The following is a 26329-nucleotide window of genomic DNA, read 5'->3' as shown; positions in this document are numbered from 1 at the left end:
GTCCATTTCCATGGCATGGTATAGCACATATTGTCTAAAAGGCACTTAAAGTCCATTTCCATGTCATGGTATAGCACATCTTGTCTAAAAGGCACTTAATGTCCATTTCCATGGCATGGTATAGCACATATTGTCTAAAAGGCACTTAATGTCCATTTCCATGTCATGGTATAGCAAATATTGTCTAAAAGGCACTTAATGTCCATTTCCATGGCATGGTATAGCAAATATTGTCTAAAATGCACTTAATGTCCATTTCCATGTCATGGTATAGCACATATTGTCTAAAAGTGCCTTAATGTCCATTTCCATGTCATGGTATAGCAAATATTGTCTAAAAGGCACTTAATGTCCATTTCCATGTCATGGTATAGCAAATATTGTCTAAAAGGCACTTAATGTCCATTTCCATGTCATGGTATAGCAAATATTGTCTAAAAGGCACTTAATGTCCATTTCCATGGCATGGTATAGCAAATATTGTCTAAAAGGCACTTAATGTCCATTTCCATGGCATGGTATAGTACATATTGTCTATCAGGTACCTAATGTCCATTTCCATGTCATGGTATAGCAAATATTGTCTAAAGGGCACTTAATGTCCATTTTCATGGCATGGTGTAGCAAATATTGTCTAAAAGGCACTTAACGTCCATTTCCATGGCATGGTATAGCAAATATTGTCTAAAAGGCACTTAATGTCCATTTCCATGTCATGGTATAGCACATATTATCTAAAAGGCACTTAATGTCCATTTCCATGTCATGGTATAGCAAATATTGTCTAAAAGGCACTTAATGTCCATTTCCATGTCATGGTATAGCACATATTGTCTAAAAGTGCCTTAATGTCCATTTCCATGTCATGGTATAGCAAATATTGTCTAAAAGGCACTTAATGTCCATTTCCATGTCATGGTATAGCAAATATTGTCTAAAAGGCACTTAATGTCCATTTCCATGTCATGGTATAGCAAATATTGTCTAAAAGGCACTTAATGTCCATTTCCATGGCATGGTATAGTACATATTGTCTATCAGGTACCTAATGTCCATTTCCATGTCATGGTATAGCAAATATTGTCTAAAGGGCACTTAATGTCCATTTTCATGGCATGGTGTAGCAAATATTGTCTAAAAGGCACTTAACGTCCATTTCCATGGCATGGTATAGCAAATATTATCTAAAAGGCACTTAATGTCCATTTCCATGTCATGGTATAGCACATATTATCTAAAAGGCACTTAATGTCCATTTCCATGTCATGGTATAGCAAATATTGTCTAAAAGGCACTTAATGTCCATTTCCATGGCATGGTATAGCAAATATTGTCTAAAAGGCACTTAATGTCCATTTCCATGTCATATTATAGCAAATATTGTCTAAAAGGCACTTAATGTCCATTTCTATGGCATGGTATAGCAAATATTGTGGAAAAGTGCCTTTAATATCAAAACCAAGTTATGTACCTGTTGATACTTCATCAGATTCACAATTAAGGATTTAGACTTTCTTTCAGAATTAGGGACTTAGACTTTGTCTGTCAACATTTAAAAATTCCCATTAAAATAGTGACTATGTTTAGTTTTGTGAAGTGAACTCAGTTAAGAAACCCTATGATGTACCATCATAATGTTTTGGAAATAGTAAACCTAGTGGTAAATGTAAAATGTGTGCCCTTTATTTTAAAACTATTTATTCAAAAAATTTTAAATTTCAAATAATAACATATTGTTATTCATCCTATTGGCCATCAAGTTTGTATTTATTTGGAAAATTTTATCTTCCTGGTTTCTTTTTTTTAATCCTTTTATCATGACATTTTTAACTTATAAGTGGTAATATATAGCCAGTAGTGTGCTGATATGCTGTAAAACTCTGTTCATACCAGTACATTTATTATTACAAATAGTGTAACCAATCATAATCTTTCATTTATACCATACAGTTGACTTTGTAATTACATATTGTCATTTCTTTCATTTATACAATATGGCTGACAATTATGATTACAATTTGTACAGTTTTTGAGATAATTACTCTTGGACATAAACATGTTTATTTTGAATCTGAGTCTAGGACATTAAATTTCACATGAAATTTCCTAAATGTGTTGACAATTTATATACTTCTGAAAGGAAACTAACGTTTGTCCTAGCTCTATCACTGTGTCATATATATATATATATATATATATATATATATATATATATATATATATATATATATATATATATATTTGTTGATACCATTACACATCCTTACCTTAGCATCTAAGGTGGAATCAATCTTCTTGTTGTGTTCAGTCTTTGTTGTGGTGGATTGACTGGTTTCAATTATTCCCTGGAATTAAAAATTACTAAGTTCTCATTGATGCTTCTTGGTCTAAATAATTAATTTTAACTCATAGAGAATTCAGGCAAGTATATTTATTATTTATTTATTGCAATACCCCATAAGACTGCTATTGCATTACCACATTCCAGGAAATTGGCACATTAGCACCTTTGCAAATACAGGCACATCAAAGGTGGACCTTTCAGGACTATCTGGAATTTAATTCACAATACTGTAAGTTCTTTTTAAATTTTCACTTCCTATTCCAAGGAATTAAATTATTTAATTTTACAAAACATTCTGTAGTTTTCATTCTTTTCGGTTACATAGTCAAAGATCATAAGGTCATATGAATCATTTCAAATGAACATCATATACCCTTGCCTGGCTTCACTTAATACACCAATAGATCAATGTATGTAGAGTTTGTTATTATGATTTCAAATGAACATCATTAAATGAGAACTACCATTGCTATATATATATATAAAATCGCAAACAACATTATTAAATGAGGAAAGTGTTTCAAATGATTTTAAAAAAATAACGTTTAAACTTGAGATAATAAATGTGAAAAGTGCTTAATATAAAAAAAAATATAAAAAAAACATTTAAACTTTAGAAAATATAGATCTTTGGATAATTTGCTTCCTTTCCTGTAGGAAAAATTATAAAAAATATAAGACTAAATTAAAAATTCTGTATTTGACTAAAGCTAAAAATTACATTTTAGACTAAAAGTAAGTCTTTTATTGACTAAGACATAAAAATGTTATAAGACATAAAAATGTTATAATCAACTAAAATTTAAACATATATATATATATATATATATATATATATATATATGAAAGTGTAAAATTAAAAGTAAACATTAAAAATTCTCTATTAGACTAAAAAATTTAAATTAGACTCAATTTAAAAATGCTATTTTTGACTAAATTAATACATATATATTATAATAAAATTAAAAATGTATATTAGACTATAATTAAAAGTTTTATATTAGACTATATTAAAAATTTGGTATGTGACTAAAGCTAAAAAGTTTATGTTAGACTAAAATTAATTCTTTTATTGACTAAAATATAAATATGTTATAATCAACTAAAATTTAAACATCTATATTAAAAGGAAATTAACAAACCTATATTAGTCTACATTTAAAGAACCTATATTTTACTAAGGTCTAAGAAATAATTAATCCACTAAAATTACAAATGCTATATTAGACCAAATTTTAAAATAAAATATAAGAATAAACCTAAAAATCTAAAAACCATGTAATTAACTTCAATTAAACTCTAAATTAGTCTGAAATAAAAAATTATATAATCAACACAAATTACTAATTCTATGTTAGACTAAAATTAAAAAATTCTACAATCACCTAAAATTAAAATTTCTATACTGGACTTAAATTTAAAATTTTATATGATAACAAAATAAAAAATTCCACTAGTACTGAAAGTTTCTACAATCAGCTAAAATTGAAAAATTATATATTATATTAAACTAAAATGTCCATATTAAACAAAAATAAACAAAATCTTTATTAGACTAAAATTAAAACTTCTATACTAGATTAAAGTAACAAATTCTAAATTAGACTAAACTTCAAAATTTGTTAGACTAATTAAAAAGTCTATATTAGAATAAAATTATGAATTCTATATTAGACAAAATTAAAATTTCTATATGTGACTAAATTAAAAATTCTATATTAAACCAAAATTTAAAATTTTATATTAGGCTAAAGTGAAAAAAATTTATATTGACTAAAATTAAAAATTGTAAATTAGATTAATTTTTTAAATGCTATTTTAGACTAAATTAAAAATTATATATTAGACTAAAAATTGAAATATCTAAATGGGACTAAAATTAAAATTTATACATTAGACTAAAATAAATTAAACACTATATTAGACTAAAATTAAAAATTCTATGTTAGACAATAATACAAAAATATAATCAAATAAAATTACAAATTCTATATTAGACTAAATAAAAAATTCCATATTAAGCAAAAATAAAAATCTATATTTGACTAAAAAAAATTATATATTAAATTAAAATTTAAAATTCTATGTAAGACTAAAATTATAGATTCCAAATTAGACTAAGACTCAAAATTTTCTTAAACTAATATAAAAGACTTTATATTAGAATAAAACAAATTCTATATGAAACTAAAATTAAAATATCTGTATTAGACTAAAATAAAAATTATATATTAGACTAAACTTAAAAATTGTACATAAGAATAATTAAAAAAAGTCTATATTAGACTAAATTAATAATTACATATTTAATAGACTAAAAATTAAGTATCTCTATTACACTAAAATTAGAAATAATATATATGGCTAAAATAAAATTTCGATATTAAGCTAAAATTAAAAATTCTTTATTAGAATAAATCATAAATTATACATTAGACTAAATCAAAAATTATATCTTTGACCAAATTAAAACATCTAAATTAGACTAAATAAAAAATTCTAAATTAGACTAAATTCTAAATTGGACCAAAATTTTAAATTCTATATTAGACTAAAATATTACTTCTGTGTATTACAACATAACGTCTTTTTTCTGAAAAAAATACATCACTAATAAACAAAACAATATTTCATAATTAAACATATTACTAAAAACAAATTCAGACTATAATAAAAATCTTATTTCAGAATTAGACATAATAGCTAAAACCAGCTGAAACTATATAATCTAATTTCAGAATTGAACATATCACTAAACCAGTTTAAATTTTTAGAAATCTTATTTCAGAATTAAATATATCACTAAAAGCCAATTCAAACAAGTACTAAATCATTGAACTCTGTATTGATTTGATACATAAGATAAGTCTTGACAGTCAATTTAAAAAGACCTATATCTTAATGGTCTTGATAAAACTAGTTAATAGGTCCTAGTCTCATGGTGTTACATAAAAAATGTTTGAAGTTATTACACTAACACATGGTGTAATAAAATAGTGATATTCACTAAATTAAATTATACTGAAGACAATGAGGAAACCACTTTGTTCAAACTCTTTTCTGAGGTTTTCTTGTTGTGTTATGTTAGAAAAGCACTACTCTATTAATTTTCATAAATTTTACTTTGCATGTTTTCCTGTTTAGTCCAAAACTGATTTTGAAGCTAATTTCCAATGCAAAATGGCAAGAAATCATATTTTAATGTCAAACATTGTAATATGTGGGAGTTTCCTTATCCTCATCTAAAAATAGCACTTATTTATGCATAATTTGACATGAATAATCAATAAAGTTAATACAATGGTCAAATGGCAGGTTTTACCTTTTTAGACCATGTTTATGCTTTTGTAATAATTTCTGTGACTCTCTACTGTTGTTGCCCATGAATAAAAATGTATGAATACATCAATATGTATTCTAGAAATCTAGCAGTTTTTACATGCAGTTTTGGAGCAATAAATAACTGAACTGCAGGTTTCATTAATAATAAAGTCTTTTGTGGCAAGCCAGTTTTTCTGTGATGGGATCATGGTGGTCATCTCAAAGTATTCATGAGAATATGTTCATGTTGTTACCACCCATCCCCAACTCTCTCTTGTAAATAACAGTAATAATAATAATGCTGTAATAATGCTAATAATGAAACAATACTATGTCTATATATTGTATGGTAAAGACTGTTTTGGCTGGTTTCAACATACCTTCCAAACATGATAGAATAAGGAGATTTTGAAGAAAAAAATATACAAGTATCTCATATGCACACAGTAGCCACACTAAATAAAAGCATTTGACATGAGTGTCACTTTTTTTCAAAATGGATGATTGCTTGGGTAAACATCACAATTTTGAGATACAGAAAAAATGCATAGAATTAGGTAAATGTCATGGCATTGCATGTCACCACTTCCAATCCATTCTGCTAGATGTCTGGCCTGATCCATTAGCAAATGTTTCAGTACAGCAAATGTGTATTTCTCTTTACATGTGTAGTTAGTATGTGTTTGTATATATGTGTGTATATGTTGGGAATCTTGATAGTTTTCAAGTTTACTAAGCCAATAGGCAAGTCCACCACTATGGTGCATATCTAGTTATATCAGTGGGGGTTGTAATGCTGTGTGGGCAAAATGAGTAACAGAGGCTTCAATAGTCATCATAAAATTGAAATGAATTCCAAGTTATCGCGCGCAATTTTCGGAGTACGGCCTATTCCAAGTTGAGGTTCTATAACAACAACTGCAAACTGTAAGCCGTTAATGAACAGACTCGGTAGTTTCAAGTGATAAAAAATGATTTTCCAATAATATATATTTTGTAATATTCGAATTAGAATCTTTATAGATTATTATTTTTAATATTAGAAAATGTTGAAATCTGCGTGACCTCCGAAAATCAAATAATAATGGCTCCCTTATTGAATCACTGTCATTAGAAAACTTACAAGTTGAAATAATGTCCTAAGCGTTCCGAAGACAGCAAATCCGTAAACTAGGACCAGTACATTCAAACTGTATTTTAGGATATAACAGGATATACGATTGATCTTGGAGGAAGTATATGCCATGCTGATTTATTCAGAACTGGTGATAGCACATATTTGCCTGGTTTTGAAAACGGAGGATGAAAGACTCATGACATGTACTATATAATAACCACAGGGGTTCGTATTGTTACTTACACTTGACCTGTCATATTATATAGTACATGTATCACAGATCATTTGTAAGCAACGATACGAGCCCCCGTGATTATTATATAGTATATGAGTCACAGGTCAGTTGTAAGCAACGATACGAGCCCCCGTGAATATTGTATAGTACATCTACCACAGGTCAATCGTAAGCAACGATACGAGCCCCTGTGATTATTATATAGTACATGTATCACAGGTCAGTTGTAAGGAAAGATACGAGCCCCAGTGGCTCAGAATAATAGTCCTGGGAGTCCCTAGTCCTACAATGCAAGAGTAGTCTCGCATGTTATTTATGTTTTAATATCAGTAAACATAAATATCCGATTCGAGGTCTTACGTGTTGGACTAGGGAGTCCCCCAAAAATAACGGAGTTCTATGACCCCAGTGTAAGTATTAAATACAAACTTTATGCATTACAACACTTTAACACAATGTTTCTTAGTTTCAACTATTTTTGTATAAAATAAACAATAGCATCATGACCAGTTACTGTAAGTTTGTAATGTACTGCATTGAAGAGGTACTGATTTGATGAACAACACGGTGAATCAAAATAAATTTTCGATCTTCTCTTCTTTTCTTTACAAAGACATCATTGTTTCCGTGTCTGCTGTCCCAGCTGCAAAACATATGCAGTCCACAAAGTGAATGATTGCCTTGTTGGTACTGATTTTAAGTATTGGTATTTGTCTGCCTCTTGACATTTGTTTCAGGCCAACATTTCCTTTTTTCTCCAAAACATTCCTTCCTTCCACAGTATGTGAATGATCCATGTTTGTCTTGTTTTTGCTAACCAAAGAAAACTACAAATTAGTACTTCATTAGCAAAAATGTTATCCTGAGTGCACTTTGCAGACCAGGAACAACCAGCACTTTTATATATCCGACATCATTTTTGTTTCTTAGCCAGGGGAGTCTCCATACCCAATCTGACTTCCATCATCTTTTATTTAAGATCCATACCCTTTATCCATTTATACATATACACACACTAGAAATAAAAATTCAGATTTACAGTTTTGTTTTGGACCATGGACCTATTTTTAGCCATGTGACATGACCCTGGTGGCACAGATTTTGATTAAATTGGGTGAGACAAGTTGAGGACTGTGGGATGTGTTATACAAACATTCTACAGTCAAACTGTTTGTGAGAAATCACTAATGGAGAGTGAGAAAAGTGACTCACAGGATAGGTGGACTCTTAATATAGATTAATTTCTTAGATATCTTCATTTATTGGACTTTAAAACATTGGATATTTAAGACAGGTGATTGCTTAATAGAGATGACTTTAAGACAGATTAGATGTTGTTATCAAAGTACATTAAATTTCTTGTTTTACTTTCTTCAATGTAGATGAAGCCTTGGGTCACCATGCATCAAGATGAATTCATGTTCAATGCCATTGTGCTAGAGATAATTTGAAAAGGTTGGACCTGGAAAGATATTCTGGACACTGGTCAGCTGCTGTGTGCCAAAAATTATACCATGCAAATTGATCAATATATGAAACTCCAGGTATATTGGCATTCATTTTTGTCCTTTTTTACTTGAATTCAAATCATCTCTTGCTACTATGATTAACACTAGTTACATACAAGTCTTCTTCCCACCATTTAACTAATGCTGGTTACTTAGAAGTCATCTCTTCCCACTGTGATTAATGATTTCTTTCCTCTGTGTGACTAATGCTAGTTACATACAAGTCATCTCTTCCCAATGTGTAACTAATGTTGGTTTAAGATAAGTCATCTCTTCCCACCATGTGACTAATGCTAGTTACATACAAGTCATCTCTTCCCACCATGTGACTAATGCTAGTTACATACAAGTCATCTCTTCCCACCATGTGACTAATGCTAGTTACATACAAGTCATCTCTTCCCACCATGTGACTAATGCTAGTTACATACAAGTCATCTCTTCCCACCATGTGACTAATGCTAGTTACATATTAGTCATCTCTTCCCACCATGTGACTAATGCTAGTTACATACAAATCATCTCTTCCCACCATGTGACTAATGCTAGTTACACACAAGTCATCTCTTCCCACCATGTGACTAATGCTAGTTACACACAAGTCATCTTTTCCCACCATGTGACTAATGCTAGTTACATACAAGTCATCTCTTCCCACCATGTGACTAATGCTAGTTACATATTAGTCATCTCTTCAAAACATTGTTTGCCGCCAATCCTTGGGATATATAAGTATATGGTCCTAGTGGACTCTGTTGATGCAGTTATCAACTTGTTCTGTATTAAACAAGAATTACTTAAAACTTTTTCAGTATTTAATATTGATTTTTTGGCAGAGGAACCATTCATTTGTACATTATACATGTACACTAAATTCATCAGTTTGCATCTAATAGTTTGAGTATGAGCTCCAGTCACCATCTGATCTGGCTGTATTTATAATAGTAATTTGATACCATACTCTTTTCTAAATTGTATAATCTGTATTTAAATATTTGCAGTATTTATATCCATATAAACTCAGTTTAGTTTCAAATTAAAAAAAATATTATTTAGAGTACTATTTTGTTGTCATTTTGTTGTCATTGTAGGTAATCTCCAGAGATTACACTTTGTTAATAAGTACATGTGCACTTATATAATGTGTTGGCATTTGCTCTGATCTTTTCTCTAGATAAACTTTGTCATTACTAAAAAAATATCTCAATTAACAGGCATCTAATGTCTGATTCATTAAGTCCATTACTTTTCTTTGGTTGTCTTTGAAGATGTTTGCTTAATGTGCAGATTTTGCATCAGCAGTTGTTCTTGAGGTAAAAATGCAGTGGAATGAAAAATTACTTAGACCTCTCGCACATACTCCACACCATAATTACAATAGCCCTCTCACACATTATCCACATCACAATTACAATAGCCCAATCACACATAATCAACACCATATCGGTAATTGCAATGACCTTGTCACACCTAATCCATACCATAGTTACAATAGCCCTCTCAATCCTAATCTGCACCATAATTACAACAGCCCTATCACACTTAATCCATACCATAATTACAATAGCCCTCTCTCACCTAAACCATACCATAATTACAACAGCTCTCTCATGCATAAACCATACCATAATTACAACAGCCCTATCACACTTAATCTACACCATAATGACAATAGCCCTATCACCCTAAAATCACACCATAATTACAATAGCCCTATTATCCTTAATCAACACCATGATTACAATAGTTCTGCAATCTATAAAGAATACAGTTAAACATAATTCAACTGCAGACAACACACATTATTTGAGACGACTACATCAGTTTCCTGTTTAAGATGTATAATATAACTTTGTTTATTTTTAGAGATGGGGGTTAACCACACATGGCTGTATTGATGGCTCCAGTGACTTGATTACTTATGTGAGGTGTAGGACAGTTAATACACAGTGTACAGTCCTGCATCTGTTCAAAGGTGTGCATCCTCTTTTATGCCATCCAGGGTGAATTCAGTGTTGGAGAGTTTAGAAAAATTTAAAGTCCTATAAGAGTAATGAGCAGTGATATTACAGTAAAGATCTGTGTACAGTCTTAGAATTGAAAGATTATGGAGCTATATTCACCATCAAATTACATCAAGGCTTCTGTGTGTTTTATGATGTTGAGGTAGAATTGATTTAGACCCAGATGACCTATAACAATGAATGGCACTGAAGAATTTCTGCTTGCCAGTCATAATTTCAAGACTAGAAGACTTCAGAAGGGGATGGAATGAGTACTAACTAATATCTGAAAGACACAGATAACTGCATCAAATACAAAATCTGGCAGACCTCACCATATGGATTTCAACTACAGATCACTGCATCAAATATGACATCTGGCATACCTCACCATATGGATTTCAACTACAGATCACTGCATCAAATATGACATCTGGTATACCTCACCATATGTATTTCAACTACAGATCACTGCATCAAATATGACATCTGGCATACCTCACCATATGGATTTCAACTACAGATCACAGCATCAAATATGACATCTGGCTTACTTCACCATATGGATTTCAACTACAGAGCAACATTCAAACTATTTTGTCAAATACCAATTCTAAAATAGAATTTAGATCATATGCTTTCTGTGTTTTATAGTCTGAAAGATTTGGAGGAAAAAGCACCTGCAAGTCCTTGATCTGATGGAGGTGATTTGTCAGCTTTGTTGTTGGAGGATCAGCAAAGAGAACCTAGGCAGATAAACATTCATTAAGTGCTTAGATTATTAGAGATCTTCAGTTTGCCAAATGATGGAAATGTAACAAAGATCTGGAAGATGCTATTTTTGTTTGAAGTTGCCCAATCCCAGTACGTTTTAATCTGTTATGTAAAATTATACACGAGCCCTGTTCAGTTTGTGCATAACTGATAATTGTTTTACTTTTCTGAGTAGAAAATGTAATTACTGATCTTGTATTGCCAAGACTAAATTGGCAGACACAATTCTAATACTGGACCATTTGCTTAAAGGAGACCAGAAACCAATGGAAATATAGAATAATAATAAAAGTACTATAGCAGAAAACCTTATTCTGAAGTATCATCTGCGACCGTAATGCCAATATTGAAATATTGGCCTATCTTCTAGGAGCTGAATTTCCGTGACCTCGTATGCAAAATTTCCGCACATATTCGGTTACTTTCGGGATGTGACGTCATAGTAGCGACTCCAGCAGCACAAGTGGGAGTTGGCAGAGTAAAAGACAATACCGTTTTGCGTTGCTTACGGGTGTAATAGAACATTAAGAAAAGCCTGTGGACAACATTTTTTTTTCTTTTCCGAAAGATAAAGGCATAATGAAAGAATGGATACATTATTACAAACGAGTTGATTTCAAAGCAACACCATACAGCACTATCTGCTCGTTACATTTCTCAAAGGACTGTAACGAGAGGGATTCTGAAAAAATGGCAGCTCAAGGATACGCAAATGCTAGGCCTAGACTAAAAGTTGGCGCTGTTCCAGACATAATGTTGAATATTTTAAATCCTGGGAAAAGTGTTAAACGTGCGAGTTACGAAAATAGGCAGAAGGCCGAGTAAGTGACCACAAAATGCAATAAGCAATTCACAGATCTTTTATCTACACCAGCAGTGCTAAAAATAAATCTGATAGCCCGACACCCTGGGCCCCTCTGGTTTTAGTTCCGGCCCATCCTGTATTCAAAGTGAGGTGCCCGTCAGGCTTGTCGAAACAAAAATTGTTTACCTGAGGAAGCTTGGATCGCGCTGGTGAAATTAGTAAATGTATTTTCAAGATGTTGACATACATGCCTTAACACGGCACAATCTAAATCAAATCGCTACTGTCCAAGGTGAAATTTAGATTTGATTTTAATTAAATGGAGGCTTTGTCAAAAATAATATTCTAAACCTGTCGTGTTTCGAGAAAACACAATTTTCAGTAATCTTATAAAAATTACAAATTTAAAAAAAGAATCATTGCATACATGTAGTATGTATAAACGGTAATCTGCAATGATTGGAACTGATATAAAACTATTCCTTGGGCAGTTTAAATAGCAGCGATTAAAAGAAAAGAGGTCAAAGTTTCACATTAAATGGCTGACAATATAAACTGGGGGGGGACTATTGACCCAACCCCCAACCCCTTGCCCCAATGTGCAAGCGCCCATGGGACGTACCTTTTCTCCATGTGATATGCCTTATTATTCCCGCAGGACAAGCCCATTTTGCATATTCTGGTCAGCTCTGGCTAAATTGCAAAATAGCTAAAGTTTTGATTTAAGTACGCAAGCAATAAAGCCGGTGGGACTAATGAACATACTCCTTATCCTTGCATTGATCTTGTGAAAAGGACTGCCCTTCGGACATACTTCAAAGAAACCATGTTCGACAGTGTGTGTATGTGTAAGCACCAGCAATAAATTGCCAAAATAAACGATGCCTATTTTGTTGTTACTTACAATGCCATGGACTTCAGGTTTAAGTCTTAATGCATGTAACACACTGTTTGCTGAACAAAATATTTATTTAGAATTAGTTCTTAAAGGCCACATATACTGCATGGTATATTTTGTTTTATTCCTTGTAATTTAATCATGGTAATTAAACTTTACATATACGGTAGAGGAATGTCAGGTGTTAACTGGCCGAGTTTCTTTGGCGGAAATGGAGATGCGATTTTGTTTGCAGAGAAAATTTCACAGTGATCATTCATTTAAGCTAATTGGTGACAATTTTATTCTTTTAATTTTTTTATACTATAGTACTGTTGTAGTTGTGTAAAAACATCTGAAATTTACTTGAATAATGTTTAATTTTCAGGTTCTATTTACTGAAGAAAAAAAAAAAAAACTGTTGTGTGATATTAATTATTTCGTCCAGTGCCGGATTTAGACGTGTGTGCGTGTGATTTGAATTTTAACGTAGTTTTAACAATTTTTCAGTTATATCACTTCGGTGTCTGCAGTGTGGCAGTTTAGACTGTGGATTGCATACGTTATATTTATTTATAAATGGTTTGGGGTTGTTTTTTTTTTCTTCTGACAAATGAAAATTGACAGACATAATGTAATAATCGGAACTTCGCTGCGAAAAATTTAGAGATATTACGAGATCGGGATGTAGATGAGGAAATACCCCCAAAATCGGGAGGTTTTTCTCCCGGCTTGAGAGTTGACAGGTATGAACTGTCCGGGCTTGTGGAATATCAGTCAGGCTTCAGTTTATTTAAGTCACCAGCCCGGGGCCTGTGCCTAAAAAAAATCTTTTAGCACTGACCAGTACAGTACATAAACTATTATATCAGACTGCAGATTCAAGTTTTGAATGTGCAACCCAAAATGGTCTCCTTCCGTCTGCCTCGCTCGCCAATGTTTATGTTTGTATTCGAGGACTGGCTAGTATGGCGTCACGGTACCACGTGATCTGTCGTCTCATTAAAGCTCGGAAAAACTCGGCAATTTACGGAATCGTGGTATCTTCCATGCAATAAAATCACTACCCGCTTACGATATTTAATTTATAAACATGACAGTCGAATTAAAATCTGTAGAGAATTACATACGTGGAAGGAAAATTTTGATTTCTAGTCTCCTTTAAGGACTGTAAGTGTTCTATGTTTGTATGATAAAGAATAACACTCCCACTGATATTGGCATTTCATTATTTAAATTGGAATTAGTTCTCATCAAGCATGTCTGTACATTATTATAAGCCTGTATTATGATACATACTGCAATGTGACCTATGTATTGCCAGTGTTTTAATCAGAAATTTCCTAGTGCAGGTGGTTGGTAAATATACCTTTTGTGAGAAGGGCTTTGGTCAAGATTTGTGAAATCATAATGAAATCTATAAATTAAGAATGATATTTACACTGACGTTTTCTTCATAAATTGTAATCAGACAAATTGAATTTGAACAGAAGATAAAACGAATTAAATGTAATAATGTGGATGGACTTTTGTAAAAAGAAAAAATCAAGATAAGAAACAAGTTGACAACCCTTTTTTGCATAGGCGACTGATCTACTGACTAATTTGTACATATTATGATTGCATGATAACATGTTGGAAATATCTATGTAAACAACATTAAATATAAACTAATACAATTATTCCTTCCAACACCAATTCACTTGGTGATATTAGAACATTCAAGGTTATTGGGATTTATTCAAAACATTCTACACTTTTGGATTTCTAATAGAACATATATGATTATTTGGGATTTTTAATTCAGAATTATGTCTGTTGAATTTTCATTTTGTATTCTACAGAAATAAATTATTTGTTGAATTTTATTACACTTGTAAGTTTCGTTTCTTTGTGTTACTTAATTTAAGACCAGTGGGTCATAACAGCTTGTATCATCAAAATCTATAATTTACTTTGATTATGAGCTAAGATCTCTGCATATTAATGAGGACATATTCCTTATGATTTGCTGAACTTTTAACATTTGAAAAATGATTTATCATGCATCCGATATGTTGCATTCTGTGATTTCCATGATCCATCCTTGACCTTGGTATTAGGGTCATGAACTTGGAAGATTACTGGTAGGTTTTAGTTAAAATATTTTCTTTTTTTATATTTCTTTAATCCATTTATGGATTATTGGGGACAAGTCGTTCTGATGCAAATAAATTTATTATGCAACACATCTCCATATGTTTTTGACCTTAATGTCAAGGCCAGATTCATAATATACAGCATGAACATTGATTTTGACATTAAGGTCATGACCTTCTTGTTAAATGTAACATTTTTGTATGTCATTGCCGACCATTGACTCAAGATCAGACATGATTTTGGGTGTGATTTATGCAAATGATGCATCCAGGTAATAGGAATGGATCAGGGATGGTTGTCATCATTGTAAAGGGCATATCACTCCAAACATAGTGTTCTATTCAGAGTGCATGTTGTAAGTGTATTTGATTATCTCCAAAGTTTAACTACAAGACTCTTTCAAATAATCATTAATAACAATTAGTTTGTACATTGCTAGCTCTAAAACTCCATTTCTGTTTTTCTTATTGTGGAGAATTTAGAATTAAGGTCAGGGTATGGCAATTGACTTTGGTTGTAAATTATTTTTGCATTGATTTATTAGAAAACCTCTTTTTTCAACTGTGTTCACGTGAACTGCTATACAAATTGGTTACAGACCTCTTGTTTCCAGTGTGTAATTTTCAACGGTTTAAATAGTCTTTCATAATAAAGCAATACATAACCAATGGCTTTTTCTTGGTAAAATTGATACAGAATTACTCTTGAGGTTGTCTCATTAACCAGACTTTCATGATTTGGCAAATTTGCTTAAAATGTTAATTCAGCTGACTTTAGCTCAGTCCCCATTATAAGACATTTTCAGTCAAGTCAGTAGCAAAGTCCCCACTATAAGACATTTTCAGTCAAGCCTGTATCAGCCAAAGTCCCCACTATGAGACATTTTCAGTCAAGTCAATAGCAAAGTCCCCACTATAAGACATTTTCAGTCAAGTCAATAGCAAAGTGTCCACTATAAGACACAAATAGTCCACACTATAAGACATTTTCAGTCAAGTCTGGAGCAGTCAAAGGCCCCACTATAATACATTTTCAATAAAGGCAATAGCAAAGTCCCCACTGTAAGACACCCAAAGTCCTCATTATAAGACGTTGTCAGTAAAGTCAGAAGAACACAATTGTAAGCCTCAGTGCTCAGAAATTCACTTATTGTGAGGATAAAGAGTGGACTGTCCCTGTATAATTTGCCATATATTATTTTTCATTTCAGTGCTCAAAGGAAATTTATTTTGACACAGACTTTAAAAAATATCCCAAACCATGAATCCAATTCCACAAGTCCCAACTACAATTTCATGAACCCCAAAGGGTCCTTTTCTGTTGTCATTTCTTACAAACTGCTGTAAAATGCTGGACTTTGAATATGAAAAGAAATAAGCAAAATCATATTAAATTGACTTGTTTGTTTATTCAGATCTCAAATTATTTCATGTAAAGCAATGTTTTCCATCAGGTCCTGATGTCAGCCATAGTTCAATTTCTCTAACAATCTACTCCTTACTTCTTCAATCAGTAGTACTTTATAGTTTCCATTTACACTTTGATGTTCTTCATAGGTGTCACTTGACACATTTAGTCAGCTTTACATCTCACTATGGACAGCTCAATTATACTTCATTAAACTTAACATGAAACAGGTTGAACATCATCCTATCAATCCAGCAAAAATAACTACTATGGTGTTTATCCTGAAATAATTATTGTGTTGGTCTTTCTGTTTTATCACACTTCTTCCAAAAGATGGCTTATTTGTAGTCAAAATCTCAAAAGCCATCATATGATCATGTACCACATTGGATCTCTTTATTAATTATAAGACCTAAAAAAATCATCCTGCTTGTGGCATAAATTATCTAGATTACAATATTAAACTAATCAACAGCTTGTTGTGTACACATGTTAGCCTTAACACAATTACTCAGCCATGCATAATTGCACTGACTGCTGCAACTACTGGAAAAGGTCTGGTCCCCCGTAGACTGGTTTTGGCTGATATCTCTATTGCATGGAAAGAAAGCATAAAACTACTGTATTTTTTATTTTGCTTCACTTTTTCACAAATATTAAGTTTCAGAAGTGATAGGTTTTAACTATAACACAATATGTGCTTTAGACGGCCTTAAATCTGTTATATTTGTCCTACTTTCCGTAGAATCACAAAAAATGTTAAAGCCAAGTGAACACTAATTATAGGTAACTTGGGTCATGTGTTCTCCATTACAAGGTCAGATGCTTCACTTTTGTACACAAAGTTGTTGCGTGCAATTTCTCGAGAAATGGTGTATTCCAAGTTGGAGCCCAATATTGATAGAAGAACCCTGGCAAACCTCAGAAAGTATCACCGACCCACAGGAAACCACTGACAAGCTTTCACATAATACCCACACAAGGCCGAGAACAGGGTAGAATAACTATGACTAAATTCCGGAGCGCACAACGGGGTCTTCTGGATAATTTGTCCTACGGCTCAAAAATCCTGTCTGCGGCCCTTGTACGCACGTTGCTGTCGGTGCATTCTCCCAAATATGTGTTGATACTGATGGACGATATGTGATATAAACAGAAAATCAATATCGTCGCGGTTGAGGGTCTGATTTATTGCCCTACACTGAAATAAAAGTGATCCGTAAAGACTAGTAGCTTAGACCACTCGAGGCGGGTAGTTGATTTGCACAGGACTTAATACCCGCTGTACACGCCCGTTTCAGTTACACCGAACGTCATAGATAGCCAATCATGATACGTATCATATTGTTGTGAAAACTTCCCTAATTTGACTTGACTAATTGACCCTAATTTACCTTGATTAATTGACCCTAATTTGACTTGAGCCGTACATTTGCGTTATATTTTCCTTCAAGATTTACAATGTAAACGTATCAGAGGCGTAGCGGGGGGGGGGGGGGGCAGGGGGTACATATGTCCCCGGGCGCCAAGGTATAGGGGCGCCAAAATGAGGCTTACAACGTTACACTATAATAAGTAAACAAGGGTAATATTCAAAAATGTGATTAAACGGGGAGGGGGCTGGGGCGCCAATTTTATAGTTCGTCCCCGGGCGCAAAATATCATAACTACGCCTCTGAAATGTATCCAGGTCAAAACGTACCTTGACCAAAACATATTGAGCCAATACGCACCTAAGCCAAAGGCACTTAAGTCAAACTGTACATGTCACTGTGCACATGTACCTAAAGCAAAATGTATTCAAGAGAGATAAAAACGTAACTGACCTTGCCGAGACAAATGTAAGTTTGCACTCAGGATGATAACTGGCCTAGGTTGTGGAACATAGCTGTACTCCAGACTGTGGAGCTTAGAATTGTAAAATAATTGAATCAGAGTTTTCTGATCATCAAAGGATATTTATGTAGCCAAACTTAAAACGACCCCTCCCCCCAAAAAAATAAAATAATAATAATAATAATAATATAAAAAAACAACCACCACCAGCAAAAAAAAACCTCCCCAAAACAACATCACCGAAAAAGCCCACAAGCAAACAAACAAAACAAAAACAAAAACAACACAAAAAATAAAGTGCAAACCATAACTACTTATGTTTGGTACTCAGATCGATGAAATGTATCAAATTAAAAGTCGACTAGATATTCATTTATTGAAAGGTCAAACATTGTCACATCATCTCATAGAATCTGTGTCCTATGTCATCCAACAGGTGGCGCTAACACGTATGTCACTGAACAACATAGACTCTGAATGAAATTTATAAAGGTGATCAGTGAAATCAGCCTAGAACCAATCTGGCCTATGCACAACTTACAGAGAAGTGGTATAGTATGATACACGGAACATGCAATATACTACACAACATCACTAAATGTCTCCGCCTGCTTGGACTTGATTTAATTTGAGCAAATGTTCAATTTGGTATGTATTTACGCTAATGAGTTTCACGTTGAGTACGTTTTGACTTACTTTTCACCCTAAGTACTGTCGCCTCTAAAAACTCTCATCACGATCGGATCAACGCTCGGTCATATCCATCAGATAGTTGTTTGAAAACCTGAAGGAAAATGGCCCGAGCTAGGGAGAAATCATTGAACTTCTGACAATGATTGAAATATATAGCGCTTTCATCCAACAGGTGGCGCTAACACGTAAGCTTCCTATACCTATATCTCCTTTTTGGTGGAACAAAACGAAAGTGCCCTCGAAAATGGCAGCAAGTCGACATGAATGCAGTATTTGCATGGAGAGTTTTAAGAATCCGAAGCTAATATCCTGTCACCACAGTTTTTGTTACAACTGTCTGGAGGATTATGTACGGGTTAACCTTCACAATGGTCAGTTTAATTGCCCCATATGCAGGACAAGTGTAAATTTACCGAAAAGTGGGGTTTCTGGATTTCAAAGTAACTTCTACATCGATACGGACTCGAGTGAGAAATATCCTTGTGAGATTTGTGGTCCGAAAAACTTAGCAAGCAGTAGATGTTTGGATTGTGAGGAGAATTTGTGTCAGTCATGTTGTTATGTCCACGAAAAATCGAAAGCGACTAGGCATCACAAAATACGTGACTTGGTAACTCTAGATTCTGAAATGAAAGGCAAAATCCGACAACGTGTGTTCTGTGATCAACATCCAGAAGAGGAAATTAAGCTTGTTTGCCAAGACTGTAAAGTGTCTGTTTGTATCATGTGCAAAGTGATTAAGCACGACACGCATGCTACAAAATCTGTTGCTGATGTTGCAGCCGAAGTGAAACAGACCCTAGATACGAAATTGAAGCAATGCTCAGACAAACTGAGACGTATCAAGGCTTCCACAGCAAAGGGGGAGGAGCTTGATAGGAGCATCAATGATGCTGAGCGGGAGGAATTAAAAGCAGTTGACTTCCAGTGTTCACAATTACACAAAGCTATTGACCAAGAAGCGGCAAAATTTAAAGACAAAATAAAACATGTTTACCACCTCCTTAGACAGCAAAACGCAGTTTTCAAGACATATATGCATGATGAATTCAGCTGGTGTTCTAACACTAAGGACAATGCACAAAAAGTAAGAGATCAGGGGACAGACATCGAGATAGTAAAGAATGGTCCAGATCTTGAACAATTAATTTCGGCGGCAATATTAAAGACTGATCCAACACCCAACATACTTCTGGATAACACACTGTTTTCTCCAGCCAAAATCATTGCAAGAAAACTGATTCCCTTGATTGGCATATTGCAAGATTCTACTGACGCCGTAAGTATCAGTACTCATAAATTTCATCCACAATGTGCTGAAGAAATTTAAGTCTTTTCTCTTACCTTTTACTAAATAAGCAATGATTGTAGTTCCAACGCAAATACAAACAGACCTATTTTCACATACTGAGTTAATTTCCTGCATGATATTGAATTCGCTGATAAACTCTGAAATTTTGATGTGCCATTGAATTAGATTTTTTTGTACGAGATGGTAATGTAAAGAAGCTATAGTTGCATATTCTGTGAGTTTCACATTTTATGACACAATGTAAAAGGCACCCACATCTGTGTATATTTTCCATTAAAATTCCCATATACGTTTAACGTACCTTATAGTTGTATATTCTGTGATTTTCACATTTTATGACATAATGTAAAAGGCATCCGCATCTGTGTATATTTTCCATTAAAATTCCCATATACGTTTAACGTACCTTATAGTTGTATATTCTGTGATTTTCACATTTTATGACATTCCCTGGTTCACCGGAATTACAAAGAGCAGAGTAATTAGATGAAGTAAATAATTATGTTGAGGCCTCGACTTTACTCCACCGCCTTGGGTTGTATTTTAACCTCACTCATATGTGATTCTCGCACATTTCTAAAATTTAACATACAGTATCACCTGAATAAAACTAGAAATAAATATCGGTACAGTCCATATAATGGAATAAAATTTAACTGAATGTTAAAATGTAGCGCAAGATGCTATGTATCAATGTCCCATTATGATAACAGCGGGCACCGTGATATTTGAATGAACCCGGTTGGATCATTTCTCGGTCGTACACATCAGGTCGTTAAATAACATCGGAAGTAATAGTAGGACTACACGTTATTTGGTGGTTCGACACTTGAGGAATGCACCACACATGGACTTGGATCCAATTATTTTCTTATGTGGTCTCTACGTTTGTTTCATAGTAATGAACTCTCCACTGCGTTCAAATCCTACTAAATCGCACGTGAATCTAACATTACTTGAAATATGTACTCACGGTAAAGTCATTGTCATAGGTTAGCCGGCATGTTTTGAGAGGCTGGACTGTGATTTAATGTACCAATGAAGCCATTTAAATGCATGTACTCGTACAGCCTTTTAACTTCATGTACTACTACAGCCATTTAACTTCATGTACTCATAGTCATTTAAATTCATGTATTTCACACACTCCTTTAACTTTATGTATTCGTACTCATGTGACCATTTAACTTCATGTACCCTTACAACCTTTTAACGTCATGTACTCGTACCCATGCGGCTATTAAACTTCATGCACTGTTTGAGCCTTTTAACTTCATCCACTCATACAGCCGTGTAACTTCATGTACTCAAGCAAACATTTAACTTCACGTACTCAATCATTTAACGTCATGTATTCGTCCATACTTTATTTAGCAGTGGTTTCAATCCAGATTCGTCGTTTACGTGCAGAATTCCACAAAAGAGCTAATGTGATAAATTTTGTCCAATTAATATTAGCATTTGAAAGACATATGTGACACAGAGATATGGAATCGGGATATAAGATCAAAAGAACATGTATCGTTCGTTGTTCGTACATTTTTTTTTTGGCAGCTGTTAAAATAAAATAAAATGAAACTTTTATTTTTTGAACAATGCGGTAATCATACGGAATGAATCAACGTTTCATGTTTCGCAAGACGTTTACGTAAAAGATACACACAAAATAAAAAACCATAAGAAAACAAAAGAAAATAAAAACAGAAAAAACAACGTAAAAATCAGTAATGTTTTCTAACGAAGTTTCATATTGCAAAGTCAGTACATCACAAAATCATCTACAGAAACAGAAGACTTTCATCGAGCAATGTCTAGGTCCTAATTCCCTCACAAAACCAGTTGTTCCGTACAAAGGTAATATTTTAAGCGAAGTGCTTGAAAGGGGGTGGGGCAAAAGGCGGTTGTGATATTTTCAAATAGGTATAAAGACTTGTCAAGGAGAGATCTAAAACACTATTGTTTGTGCTATCAGTGCGGTTTACACGAAACGTCTAGATTAGTCAAAACAAAATAAAATAAATTTAAATGAACTAAATTATTCTGTTAGCTTCGAGGAGTATGGTTTTAAGTGCAGGTGTGTATACCTTGACTAAAAAGTGATATTCTTTCAAATTCCTCCTGTATTCCATGGACTTTGAGCGGAAATTCGATGCTCCTCTTATAAACATTTCGAGGATCAACAACTAATAGAATAAGTTTTGGAAATTTCTCGCTAGTAATTAGAACGAGCATTATTAACAGACCTGACAAACAGACTGTAGGAATCATTACATATCCTTACACTGAAATGTATTCAAGTTCATGCTATACATGTATAATTACATGAGTATCTATACCTTAATGATTATATGATTTTGCTGAGATGGCAATGAATAATAGATGATCCACAACCAGTATAATAAATAAAATAACACACACACACACATACACACACACACATTTTAAAGAAAATTTATCATTTTGTAAGTAAAGTTAGGACGAGTTAGGGCAGTATATTGGATTTTGTTCTTCTTTCCTCTTTCTTACTGTCTAATTGTGCGAAATTTGCCACGTTAACCAAGGTAAATGGGTGAAGTAGGGGATTCGTGGTCATGTTTTCCATGCTTAGAATCCGCAGTATATTGGATACGATATGTCTTTCTTTCTTTCTTTCTTTTGTTTCTTTGGATTTAAGTCGTTTATCGTCAGCTGCTATCAAATAAGACTAATTTAAATGGGTTCATTTGCACAATTCTTAAAGAAACACTATTGCATACCCTTTCCAAACTTTTCCTTTTTCTTCTCTGTCATTTGAAGTGCCGAAATTAAAAAACAAAAACAAAACAAAAACAGGTTGTGTTCAATCCAATAAGGTCGAAATTGCACGTAAAGATGGTCAAACTTTGAAATATGTAGGGCTGTCCTTATCTAAAAATAGATCTCGACTCACTTGACAATTGAAATAGCTGCAGATTGGGGGGGGGGGGAACGGCACTAAAGGGGGAGACCGACTTGCAGGGGACCCACATCGATACCTCAATTAGCAAAAGGCGAGGGCTAAAAAAGTTTTATTTTTGTCAGAAAAAATGCTGCTGTATTAGTTACCGAAAACTAATCCGAGCCTTGTATGTAAACCTGGTTGGATCACTGGTTACTCTCCATGCTGACCTCAGTGGACAATTACTATTCATGCTGACCTCAATGAATGGGACGACCGACCCCCCAAAAACGCTGCGCCGACCTTGAGCCCCCCCCCCCCCCAATCCAGGCCCCATTTTACAATTCGGGCCTTGTAAGAATGCTATTTCTACCGTGTCAATGCTGATTTATTAGTTACCAAAGGCCAGTCCGAGACTTGCATTAAATAGCTAAATGGAATGACTGCGAAAAGTTGATTGAAGTTGAATATCTGTTGAATAACTTTCTTGGGTAACTGTTATAGCTTTTTTGTATCTTTTTCATCAATACACCCCTCTGGAGAATCGCTATGTGCGAAAAGAAACTTTAGAACGAAATTTGAGAGATTCAGAGGACTGTGCAGACTGCATTTTAATTTGTTAATCAACCCCGGGTGCTATACAATAAACACCTTCATTTGGGTTCTGGATGGGCCCAGGCACGTGCACTCGTTCAATGATATTTCATCTTTTTCAGTGTGTCGCAGGCACTTCCCCACTATAATATTTTCTTCATGAAGTAAGTTTCCACAGGTCGATCGAGAGCTTGTCCGTAGGTCTTAACCGTTACATCACAGCTTCTGTTAAGAATATACGACTAAAATAATTTACATGAACCATACCAGCAGTGCAGTACATTGGAACTTATGAACCGATGGACTGACATACAGATAAAAATTAATACAGTTATATGACACTAAACATCTCACAGATAATTTATTAAGCTTGCGAGCATTTTAAATCATGTATAATTGTAACAGGTATCGACTCTTTCTTGAGCGTGGGAACCTGCGTTTTATTATTACTAGGTCAATTGGTCATATATATTTTGCCGGGCTTGACACGTGACGCAGGGATGTCTAAATTGTGAGTCGAATCGGAATTCCGTCAATTCGGTCTGGTAAAAAAATACGTTACATTACTAGATGTAGTACAATCTGTTATGTACACTGACTTGTATGTGGGCCCGGTAGCAGAGCTATTTCCTAATTTTCCTTTCTGGATAAGTCGCTTCGAAGCAGCTGAGTTATATATATATATATATATATATATATATATATATATATATATATATATACCATTTGCGACCGGCTTCACTTAATTTTTATGGATCTCAAACTATTTTCCAGCTGCTCCTGTTGATAAAAGTTATTTTGTGTCTTTGGTCTCTAAATTTATTGATTTAATTGGCTTCTGTTTATATTTGTATAACCGGTTTTCCCTCGCTTGCTATTCTCGTTTGCTGTGATTGATTGTAAATGCTCCAGTCTATTATCTATTCTTCTTGAGTTGATGTGATCGATTACAGAACCGTCATCTATCATCCATTAAAACATTCATATACGAATCTGTGGGAATAATAGTTTTTTTTATAAAATCTTTTTTCTATCATGAAATCCAAAACCAATCATTGGTTAGCCCATATAACAGACATTGCCATGAATTTTTTGCGACGAAGGTTTATGATTATACGGGCACGATTAGCCTCGTTGTTTGTGAAGATCGGATGTTTCGCAAATTCTCAATCTCTTTCTTAGTTTTCTCCATTATATTATTCTACTTTCTCTAATACATTTCTATTTTAGTATATCTCTCAATGTAATTATGTTTGTTCTTTATTTTAACATTATCATCAGTGTTCATTTTTTTCAAAATATGTTTAAAACGGAGACACATAGTTTAGGTCATCTTTGAAACCCCACCCCACATATCAGACATGGTTTTGGGCCGGTAATGCCACGTCTGATATTTATCATATGAACACTGCAATAATCTCGGCGACAGTTTTTTTTTTCCACAGGGACTTACTGATCGGATCTTTAGCCACTTGCAATTATTTTTTTGCCATTGGCATAATTATATTATAGTATCGTTTGTAGTTGGAAGAAACTCATATTATATTAAAGAACGTATAACGTATACTGAGCATAATGACTAAACATACTGTTGCAGCTGAGATATCATTATTTTGGGCTAATCGGAATAAAAACAGCTTCTCCACGTCGAAAATTGCACAAAAATTTATGAAATCGGAATAATGAGTTATTAACCCCGAGGAAATTTGAGAGGTTATCCGAGATTGAACTACAGCACACTACTAGATTTGACATCGATATATTACCAGGTGACAAAAAACGTCCACCATTTTAGCTGAAATTACACGAAATTAGCATAATGGCCAAAAATGAGTTCGCGCAAGATGGTATTTTCCATGTTTTATCAACATTCCCGATAGATTACATATTTTCGTTGATTCCACCATGAACGACAAGCTAGCAGCGGCTATTATTAATAATGTTGCACACGACAAACGATATCTGTTCAGAATAAATTTTATTGTCGAACATGCTAGCCAAGATGACCTAACCTGGATTATTCGTGATAAACTCGATCCTGTTAAAGAGTCATGGCGACATGACAGCGTTGTCACTATAAATAAAAACTCCAAAGCAGGCACGTTTACAGGAATAGACAAAAAATAGTATTAAATTGCGTATCTAGCGTCCGCAGTGGTTTATGTACTATATCGTTTAACGATCCTGAAATTAATGATAGTTCCCCGATGCGTGACCGAAGCACAAATTCCACTGCCGCGGTCACTGGCAGGTTCACTTGTGTGGTTCAGCGTATCAGAGAACACTATATTAACTCGAGACTTGGAAACGGAATTACAGAATCGAGAATAAAAGAATAACACAATGGTAACCGCACAATCATAAAGATATGTGCAGAAAATATATCGTTAAATTAACATTCTGTGCGTCATCCGAAAATAAACGCCGCTGCACAAGATTAATCATGG

The 26329-nt window shown here is 33.6% G+C and overlaps 1 protein-coding gene and 2 long non-coding RNA genes across 12 annotated transcripts in view; 2 read left to right on the top strand and 1 right to left on the bottom strand.

Annotated features, from left to right (window-relative positions):
• The window catches only part of LOC149771357 (uncharacterized), a 71156-nt gene extending 51995 nt beyond the window's left edge, over positions 1 to 19161 (bottom strand). For both annotated transcript variants that reach the window (XR_016418317.1, XR_016418318.1), the window contains exons 1-2: positions 19063 to 19161; positions 2268 to 2345 (exon numbers count right to left, since the gene is read on the bottom strand). This is a non-coding gene — a long non-coding RNA (uncharacterized LOC149771357). The remainder of the gene's footprint in view (positions 1 to 2267; positions 2346 to 19062) is intronic.
• LOC149771358 (uncharacterized) lies at positions 6796 to 15631 on the top strand. Of its 3 annotated transcripts, none has more exons than XR_016418313.1 (3): positions 6796 to 7007; positions 8400 to 8561; positions 10392 to 15631. It is a non-coding gene; the product is annotated as an uncharacterized LOC149771358 (long non-coding RNA). The 3 variants fall into 3 exon arrangements; XR_016418312.1 differs by having other exon boundaries at positions 6796 to 7236; XR_016418311.1 differs by having other exon boundaries at positions 6796 to 7427.
• The window catches only part of LOC149771356 (E3 ubiquitin-protein ligase TRIM33-like), a 137050-nt gene continuing 129591 nt past the window's right edge, over positions 18871 to 26329 (top strand). For 2 of the 7 annotated variants that reach the window (XM_089948556.1, XM_089948555.1), the window contains exon 1: positions 18871 to 20338. In XM_089948556.1, coding sequence (XP_089804682.1) covers positions 19199 to 20338 — 1140 coding nt within the window. In that variant the 5' untranslated portion in view covers positions 18871 to 19198. The remainder of the gene's footprint in view (positions 20339 to 26329) is intronic. The other 5 variants (XM_089948554.1, XM_089948553.1, XM_089948557.1 and 2 more) reach the window with 3 other exon arrangements.

The sequence above is a fragment of the Sinohyriopsis cumingii genome, unplaced genomic scaffold, assembly GCF_028554795.1.
Source record: "Sinohyriopsis cumingii isolate HCF-2022 unplaced genomic scaffold, ASM2855479v2 utg001937l, whole genome shotgun sequence".
Classification (NCBI taxonomy): domain Eukaryota; kingdom Metazoa; phylum Mollusca; class Bivalvia; order Unionida; family Unionidae; genus Sinohyriopsis; species Sinohyriopsis cumingii.
Note: the sequence above shows the minus strand (reverse complement) of the source record. Positions and strands in the feature narration are given on the sequence as shown.